The 10,012-nt window shown below is 34.5% G+C and overlaps 1 protein-coding gene across 1 annotated transcript; it reads left to right on the top strand.

Annotated features, from left to right (window-relative positions):
• The first annotated feature begins 9 nt into the window (after nt 1-9).
• On the top strand, nt 10-8,711 carry LOC131788742 (TBC1 domain family member 12). The gene is made up of 12 exons (XM_059105826.2): nt 10-1,124; nt 2,465-2,592; nt 2,848-2,983; nt 3,726-3,808; nt 4,344-4,461; nt 4,593-4,699; nt 4,783-4,976; nt 5,438-5,509; nt 5,844-5,972; nt 6,157-6,266; nt 6,610-6,713; nt 7,012-8,711. The coding sequence occupies exons 1-12, from the start codon at nt 259-261 to the stop codon at nt 7,221-7,223; spliced, it is 2,259 nt and encodes a 752-aa protein (XP_058961809.2). The 5' UTR covers nt 10-258; the 3' UTR covers nt 7,224-8,711.
• The last annotated feature ends 1,301 nt before the right edge of the window (nt 8,712-10,012 follow it).

Genomic DNA, 10,012 nt, shown 5'->3' with positions numbered 1-10,012 from the left:
TAAACTCAACATGGCGGGTGACTCTTGATACGATGTCACACTGCAGTACCGCTTATATAATCCCGGCTAAAAGTTGTCACCCAGCGTCCGGAGGAAAAAGAGAACAATTGCAGCTTAATCAGAGATGTAAGTCTTTTCGGAAAAGCAGAGGAGAACGAGAGTTGAAAGATAATGGATATTCGTCGGAATTGAATTTGACTCTAGCGTAAGGCGTTTGGTGCCTGAAAAACTCATAATAGGAATATTTGCTTTGCGAAAATGTTGAGTTCAATGAAGAACTATGCTGTTATCTCTAAACACGTAACGGAGGGTTCAAATGGATTAGAGGAAGATCAAGATGAATCTGGTGAGACGAATTGCAGTGAATCTTTATTGACAAACCAGCCATCTACAGATGATGAACAATCTCAAAACGCCCGAATGCCAAAATTGTCTCCTGAAATTGAGGGAATTATACAAAAAGACTGCCACGAAACAAATCGTGACGCTATTATTAAAGAAGAGTCAGAACGCAGCAAGGTGACAAAAGCGAAAGAGAGTGTACAATCTTCGGGAGATGTGCACGAAGCATCAACCAATCCTGATATATGTACATTTCCTCATGGTGAAGAAGCGAGTCAAGATTGTTCTGTAGTAAACAATTCTTCAGAAAATCTCCTTGGCTCCAATCACCGCAGGGAACCTTCAGTTGAGGACAGTGATGAAGTTTTCCCCCTTGTTAGACAAAACGCTAATTCTTCCGATGATCTGCTCGATAAGAATTTTGTAAAATGGACAAATGCGAAGAACTCCCACGGTAGTACAAACTTAGAAAAAGGTAGTGCCTTATCGTCAGAGTCACCAAGTAGTGATGTGGAATTCAGTGCGTGTTCATCAGTTACTAGTTGTACTGAGGATAGTGGAATTAGTTCTACTGTTAGAGATGAAGAACTAGAAGAGATCCCACTTAACAACTCTCAATTTAGCCCCGACCTGTACCAACAGATATCTAGATTTGCTATAGATGAAACAGTAGCGGCCTGGATTCCGAAATCCTCTAATACTTACGCACCGAGTCCAAGTTCGAGTATGAAGACAGTTCCTGTTACAGATCAAGAAAAGTCACAAAAGCAGGGCAAACTAAAGTAAGTTGTTTATGAGGTTATTTTTATTGCACAGCATGTGTTACAACGTTGTACACTGTCACACATACATTTCAGGGTTCGCTTTGTGGTGTGTGGGTGAGCGGTGATATAAAGATAAGCTTTTACGAAATTGAAACTAGAAGCAGTGCTGCTTTTAGAAGTGAGCTTGTTTCCAAAATTAAGCATCATTGGTCCAAAACAAAAAACAAAAAAAACAAGGAAGATAAATATTGCAGTTTTGAAACTTAAATTACCTGTTTTAGTTACTTGCTTCATTTACAATTGTGGGAAACCTTCCAAAATAAACCATAATATATGTATTACAGACAGAAAAGGTGGGATCAAACGCTTTTTTTAAATTATGCATGTACAAGATGGTCATCCTGCAGTGTTGCTTTGAGATAAAAATGTGAATAAAATATTTCAATTATCATACTGTTCATTTAATCAAACTAGTAGTATATTGTATTGCAATGCATCATTTCTGGTATATTGCACCTCTGATCTATTCACACGTACACCATTAATTTGTATAATTTGTTGAAATTACATTGCAGAAGATTTGTTTTATTAACTGTAGCCTGTTGTTATTGATTGTTATTCTCCACTTTTCTTTATTTTGGCATTCATTATTCACATGACTGCGTGGTTATTCAGAGTTTTATTTTCCTTTTAATAATGTTAAGTATGCATTTATTATGATGTACAGGAAATTGCTCTTGACTTGTTATGAATCTTGCCAAGTTCTTTTTACATAACAATTAGTTTCAGAGTCTTTTTGGTCCACATGATATTATAAAGCATGCAGGAATTTTGCTGTACCACAAGTAGTCTTTATGAGGCGTGAAAAGGATTATCAGATCCTTAATTATATTATTTGCTTGTTTATTAAAGAAATTAGTTTGTAGTTTCCATGATGGAATCAGGTTAACATGCTCTACAAGCAATTTGATGATCAAAATAGAATTATCATTTATTAAGTACATGTCTTCAAAGACTTTTCATCCTTCATTATAGATTATTTTTGTCACTGTTTATATGTCTTGACCAAGGTTTTAATAAATTTGTGAAAACAGAGATTGATTCACAAATACATGCCCTGTTCAATGGGGCTTAATTTTATTGGTTATACATGCCAAGGAAATAACATTCAGAGCTTGACTTTAAGGCTTTGCTAAATTTACATGTGTGTACTGATGTAGGTTGTACATATATTCTCATTTCTCTGGCTGCCTGTTAATTGTCTATCAATGTTCTGTGCTTGTTATACCTAGAGAGTCTACTATTTTAATGATGAATTATAAGACAAGTTTGAATCAGTACACTGTATATTCTTTTAGAGGACTGTTTTCAAAGTCAACTCAAAAGGAACCTGTTCCTGGTTGGAAGTTATTTGGCAAGGTTCCCGCTAAAGATGCAAGGGATAACAATAAAGATTCTCATATCCAGTCATCATCATTTGATAGAGGTTAGAGATTAATCGTCAATTAGCAGGATAGTTATAGTTAAGTAAGGGCAGGAATATACAGATGATTACCTAAAAAAAAAACCTAAATTCAAAAGGCAAATTGTTGGTCTTCATAGGGGAGCCACCCTGAAATAGCATGTTGTCCCAGAAAGATTTGTTCTTTAGGTACATGTATACTGCTTAGAATGGTAACCATTTCTTTTTTTTCTTTTCTTTTTTTTTTTTTTTTTTTTTTTTTTTTTTTTCAATCTACAGGAGATTTAAAGTGTAGTTCTTTTGGTGATAAGCCTTCATCAACTGCTCCAACCTCCAAACCCAAATTTCTTTCGATTAGGAGGAAGGTGACAACAGGCAGCTCAACTACAGCTCTTATTTTTGAAAACAGACCCAGGTATAAATAAGTCACATCTTATCTTAGAAGAGGCAGGGTTAGTTGTGTTTATAAATTATAACTTACACATTCTCATAAAGTACATACAGTTGCATCAGTAATTTTATTTTGTTAATCCTACATTGTATGCATGCAATATCCATTTTATCATTTAAAGATAACTTCTGGTTTTCTTTTCATGATTCAGTTGCATCTTGAATAAATAGCATGTTATGTAAAGTGTAATGTTAAATTTCATTCAACAGCTTTGAAAAATTAATTTTACTGGTTCTACAAAGATTAACTGAAACAAGGCTGTCTTGCACTTCAGGCTTGGTAAAATTAAAATTTAGCTTGCCATGGGCTGTGGGATTGGACCAAACTGTGTTTTTACTTGATCTTCACAGAGTAGGCAAGCTACAATGAACAGCTGCTTACCTGCTCACCCTACAGGGATATCTATTTATGCAGAATGAATTTTTTTCTCTTTTTTTTTTTTTTTTGTTTGAGGCCGTGCCTTTAACATATGTTAAACCTTTAATGTATGATGGTTCATTCAGTCATCAAATTTTAGATAAATGTATCCCTAGTGATTAATAAGTTCATTTTCTTGGGTGTTATCTTGTGGATGTTTTGTAATTGCTCAATAAATCACTCTCAGCTTTGAATCAATGATAGGACCATATTTAATTTTAAAAATGTTTTTGTTGTTTTGACAACTTCCATTATATGTTTTAGCAAGTTTTATCTTTTCAAATTTCAGCAACCTTCCAGCTAAGTCACCTACAGAAGAGAAAAAGCACAGAAAGCAATATGAAGCTATGGTGGCTGAAGCAAAGAAAAAAGGTGAAAGAAGTTCTAATTGGCATTGTTCTCTCTCAATTTTTTATGTTGAGTTTATTAGATCATGAGGTATTCTTTTAAGCATGGATGACATCCTTTTACCATATGAGTAAGATTCTATATTAATTTTAAAAAAAGAAGCTATGTGTATTTACAGATAATCCCTGATATTTTGGTAGGTTTCCTCAACACTTTCACTTCAAAATCTCACAACTCTTTTTACTGTCCGAAATACAATTCCTGTGGTGTTAGTTAGGAGAATTTGGTATTGGATGAACTAATAATCCCCTAATTGATACTTTTATTTATTCTCAAGACTTGCTGCTTCATATTGTCGTGATATTGCAAGGAGCAATTTTGTCCTGGTCACTTATGGGAGTCAAAGGCCAGGTTAAAATTTGTTTGCTACGTGGGGCTGGGACTTGAACTTCTTAATATAGATTCTAATTTGCTAACCACAAGGTCTTTGTTTCTCCATAAGGTGACATTACTTTGATTCAAATACTTCATGACACCTGATTTTACTTTGCAACTGTAGAACTGAAAGACTTAAAGCTGCAAGAGAAAAAACTTAAAGAAAAATGTAAACAGGAAGATGGAATTGTCTCTGCTGCTTCTGTGTGGACAAATGAAATATTGCCCAACTGGGAAACAATGTAAGATCATTATTCTTAATTTTTTTATGAACTGCTAGTTAAGTTTGTTACTTCTCTTTGATTTTAGCACTTATTGGACATAGAATAAATTCATTTATAAGTGAGAATATAATCTCCATGTCCCCATTCAGGCAACATGCAAAGAAAACAAGAGAACTTTGGTGGCAGGGCCTTCCACCAAGTGTGCGTGGAAAAGTGTGGAAGCTTGCTATTGGAAATGATTTACACATTACTCAAGGTTGGTTTTCCTTGTTAGCAATAGTGAACAGTTGAATTGCTTACAACTGCACCTATTGATTAAATGTTGTGACTTTTTTTCAGAATTATTTGACATATTCCAGTCCCATGCATATGAAAAACTCTTCACAACACGCCTCAACAAGCAGAAAAATGTAACACAGACAGTTGCAGAGCTACCAGCCAGTGACCATCCAGTTGTCAGTAAGGCTCACACAGTAGAACTCATTGTCATGGATGTTTCACGCACATTTCCGTCACTCTGTATCTTTCAAGAGGTAATTGTCCTACCCTGCATATTTATTACTTCTGCAGAAGTACTCTTATTACCATGAAATAGTCATACACATATGCACCAAGTGTCATCTAAGTACAACGCAAGTCAATTTTTGAGAGAACTAATGTAAGTAACACAAAAAAATGTACAAATAGCCGATTTACAGTGAGTATCTTTTTATATATCTGTTCTGCACTGTCACACTGTTCTGCAGTTATGTGGTATTTTTCTGTATTCTTGTATTTACCATCCAGAGAAACAAATTACTTTTTGGCTCTCAGTGCTAATGGCTTGATAGAAAAGTTGATTGTACATTTCACTGTTGTAACACAAGTTGTTTTTCAAATCTTGATGAAGCCTTGAAATTTTTCAGGAACTTTCTCTTTTCTCAATTCAGTATATTTTATGGAAAATATTATTTTGTTACTCAGAACAAGGCTTTCTGTTGATCTTGTTTTGAAGGGTGGCCCATTCCACGATGTTCTACATAGTATTTTAGGAGCATACACATGTTATCGACCTGATGTGGGATATGTGAGTCATTATACATTGCTTTTTGTTTAACACAGTAGCTTTTAGTGCTATAATTCTTAAGTGACTTCCCCATGTTATTTTTGTTGGAGTTAAAACATTTATTTCCTTTTTTTTTTGTTTGTGAACTTACTGACAGAACTTGTCCCATTGTTGTGGAACAAATAACAAATGCTTTCAATTAATAGCAAATTTAAAGATGGCAATTTGTATTCTTTGTTAGGTATCAAACTATTTTCAATAGAGAAAGACACATTTATAAAAGTGGTCACTATACATTAAAGTAGTTAATTTTAAATTAGTTGATTTTCATGAGGAACCCTGTTCTGCTTTTCAGGTTCAGGGAATGTCCTTTCTTGCAGCAGTTTTATTGCTAAATATGGAACCTTCTGATGCATTTATTTGTTTTGCAAACCTTCTCAATAAACCTTGTCAGCTGGCATTCTTTAGGGTGGATCACCCAATGGTAAGTGCTTTCAGAAAGTTTTGCTTTTCCACCTTTGGGCTTGATTCCCATTTGAATAAGAGTAGGTTACTTTCATTTCTACCCTACATCTGATTTATTTGTGGATCAAATATCTTATTTAAACTGACATTACTTGTGTAACAAATGTAGTAAAAATTAATAGATTTTTTTGTTTCTTTCATAGATGGTAGCTTACTTTGCAGCATTTCAGATATTTCTAGAAGAGTTCCTACCTTCTGTTCATGCACATTTTATTGAAGAAAACTTCACACCAGATATGTACTTAATTGACTGGTAAGGGCTGTTTTTTCGTAGCTTTAAATTTTATAGTATTATCTAGAATTACTTTAAATTTTGTATTTTAGAATGGATGATAATTCTGGTTCATTTGACATGTCTTCAATTAATGTTTTTTTTTTTAATTTATTTAAAAACAAAATTGTATAAGGTATGAATGGACTCCTAAATAAGATGGCCGCCAGTATTAAAAAAAATTGGGAAAATGACATGAAAGTATATGGTCTAAGTATTACAACCCTTTGTCCACATAAGCTATGACCAATTGTCAAAGAAAATACTGTTGTAATAAAACATTGGAACAACAAGGTCAACAAGATCTATTTAAAAATTATTGCAGGACATTCACATTGTTTAGCAAGTCATTACCACTGGACATAGCATCTAGAGTATGGGATGTGTTCTGTAGAGATGGAGAAGAATTCCTTTTCAGAGCTGCACTTGGTGAGTTTCTTACTGATGATCTTGTATGTTTTGAGTTCCTTGAAATTTACATTTAGAGTAGGCATTCAAAATAGTGCAGGCTACATTAATACCTATTGTTTAAGGCCTCATAACCCTAACCAGATATATTCAATTCTTAGAAAATAAATTGTTCCAGTCATGTAGGTAAAGTTATTAAAAAATGTTTTTGTTAAATAAATTTGTATTTCCTTCTATTATTTTTGAAGGATTCAATAAATTGCAGGCTTGCTTTGTAGATAATTTTCAGGTTAACTTTAGTTTCTTTTTCCTCTATCAGGAATACTGAAGTTTTACCAAGATGAACTACTGGAAATGGATTTCATTCACCTGGGCCAGTTTCTCTCAAAGTTACCAGATGATATTCCTGCAGGATCTCTTTTCCAAGCTATCTCCTCCATTAATTTAGTAGAACAGAAATTTAGTCAGACACTTGCCACGCAAAAGGAGGTTGCAGCTCAAATAAAAAGTGTCACATCGTCCACCAAATGAACTTAAAATACCAATACTATTGTTCTCCAGTGCAATTTTTATTGGTTCAAGTTGCATGTTTTTATGAACTGGATCATCACTCATTATTCTTTAGGCTTCTACCAAAAAATTGTCAACAATTACTGCACAGTTTTCTTTCAAATTGTTATGCTGTCAACCTAAAGTTGGCAAACATGCATCAACCCTTGTGGGCAAACCAGACTAACAGGCCCACAGTCAAATTTGTACAGTTAAATCTCTCTTTGGCTCTCTCATGCAAATTTTTCCATCAAATCTGTTAAATCCCTGAGGCAAAATGTACAGTACATAGTATAAAACACTTTTTGACTCATTAGGAAGACTGGGAAATTGGTGGCTCAAGCAGTATGATCAAGGGCAGACAGATATTCAAAAACCAATGTCACATTCCTCTGTATGGTTTGGAATGTACCACTGATTTTCTGATGATTCTTTTCAGGTCTTTAGGTGAGGACAGACCTTCTGTTTGACTTGATAATCTGAACTACTTTTCATTTAATTAAAATTAATGTAATTTGGCAAAGAATTTTTAATCACAAGTGGAAAAGTATGCATTAAATGAACTGCATGTAGCATCAAAGGTTTAGGATGAAATGGCAAACATGCATGCGTCTGTCCCTGAGAATACAGTATCTGAATATTTCTCACCTTTCCAAATGGTCAAAGTGATATTATAGAGAGATGAATCTTATTTAGCTAAAGTGAAAAGTTAGAGTTAATAAGAACCACATGAGAATTATCTCCATTATCGTTATCAGTTATGTTTGTGAAGAATCTGAAAAGAAGCTCTTACACCCTCCAAAGAAAAAGAGTTAGAATTTAAAATAGCTGCATTGGGAATAATCTATGAACACAAAGTGTAAGATAAATACCAGTTTAAACAAACAAAATCTGCATTAATAATTTTCTTATAATCAAAGAATCATCACATTAAATTTTCATTCTTAATGCTCAGTGGCTCTTGCAGATGTGATATAATACCATCCATTCACTATATTTTTATATAATTCAAAGCTGTAAATGTTATTTAGATAGAGTGTAATGTTAATGGTAGCATAGTACATGACAGTCTGATAAAGTTTCCAACTCCATTCCACTCATTAGTATAGTATGTAGCCATGATGATAATTTTCAGGTTAGGGTGGTTTTATTATCTAGTTTTAAGTGACTTTCAATGTTCTGAATCTGCAAATTCTTCTCAGAGGTAAGTGCAATACTTAGAAAGCTAAATGCAAGCTACAAACAAGCCCTAGGTGGCAGGCCTTTTTCTCTTCCCTGACAGCATTAGTCACTTAGGGTAACTAATTATAAACATCAGCTGCTTACATTTTTGAGTGGAAAATTTTTGTAACATTCATCATGAGTTAAATGTATTATGAAAAAAAAAAGAGGGGAAATAATGTATACATTATGGTAATACTGCTATTAAAAATAAAAGTTTGTAAGGGCAACTTGGTTTCTTGTCTCATAATCTTCTCTTATAACATCTAGTTAGTATGATGCAGTATGATTGGTCAATTTAGTGGGCCATACCATCCTCAAAGACACAGATTAAAGACTTATATAGAATTATCAAATAACGGGGGCTACATAGGCTGGGAAACAGTTTTGAATCTCCCCATGTTCCTGAATCCTGAATTTCCTGAGGTTTCTTGCCTCAAAGCTGTGTCATATTAGCAAGAAGAAATGATATTGAAGGGTGTGACATACCTTTTCAACCATAAGAGGTAGAATATTGCCCTCCCTCCCTCCCCCTTACCTGAGCTATGCACGTTTGACCTTGAACTCTAACCTAGGAATTGCATCATGTAAAGTTTTAGTATATTCAAACTGTGCCTTTTTCGATGAGGGAAATGAACTAAAGTAATAGGTATTTGTGCTTTCAGAGAAGCTATCGAGATTGTTTTCATCTAACTTTGAACCAGAAACGGGTCTTCACGTACTAGAACGGAATAGCGTGATGTAATACGTAAACATTGTCTGTGGACACTGCGAAATTGAATCTGTGGTCGAGGCCCTACTCGAACATCTCGAAAAAACTTGGGTAATAAAAGGGAAATACAGTCGAACCTGTATTAAGCGGTCACCCACGGGGTATACAAAGATGACCGCTAACATTACAGTGATTAAGCGGAAACATATTCGGGACTTTGACAATGGCCATTTAATACAGGGTGATCGCTTAATACGGTGCCACTTAACACCGGTTCGACCGTACCACCAAAAGGTAGGTAAATAACGTTGTAAAAATCTTGATGTAAAACAGCCGCTGAAAATGGCTCTCACGTAACAACATGCTGTTTGGAAAACTACTTGGGTGTGGTGGGTGGGCAGCACAAAATTAACTAGCATCTCATTAAAGGAAACCAGGAAAACGGGATAAGCTCTGGAATGCTAGGCCTCTTCTAATCTTTCAAAACTTGCACGAAAGGGTTGATTTTCCTCAAGCAAACCTGACCTACAGTCTCTTTCAATGACCCCAGAGCAGTGATGTTACCATTTTACATCCGAGAAGCAAGTAATCATACATTTCTTAACATTTGAGACAGGTTCGGATGCTGTGTATTACAGATTTCAACAAGTTCAAATGGAAAAGCGGTGTATTTGATATAAACGAGAGATACAAATTAAGCCATCTAATAAAATTAAATATCACAGTTTTTATTTATTCAAAAAGGTTTGAACTTGTTTCAACGGCGTGTTTGCTAGTATGACTGAAGGATGCAAATAAATTGTTGTGAAGGTAAGAGTAAATGGTTTTATAATGTCTT

Source organism: Pocillopora verrucosa, chromosome 1, assembly GCF_036669915.1.
Source record: "Pocillopora verrucosa isolate sample1 chromosome 1, ASM3666991v2, whole genome shotgun sequence".
NCBI classification, from domain to species: Eukaryota; Metazoa; Cnidaria; class Anthozoa; order Scleractinia; family Pocilloporidae; genus Pocillopora; species Pocillopora verrucosa.
This window is presented reverse-complemented; position numbering and strand designations above follow the sequence as displayed.

Coding starts and splice junctions, on each gene's coding strand:
- LOC131788742 (XM_059105826.2), top strand. CDS start 259: ATGTTGAGTTCAATGAAGAACTATGCTGTTATCTCTAAACACGTAACG. Junction 5,510..5,843: donor ATCGACCTGATGTGGGATAT/GTGAGTCATTAT, acceptor TCTGCTTTTCAG/GTTCAGGGAATGTCCTTTCT. Junction 6,714..7,011: donor CCTTTTCAGAGCTGCACTTG/GTGAGTTTCTTA, acceptor TTCCTCTATCAG/GAATACTGAAGTTTTACCAA.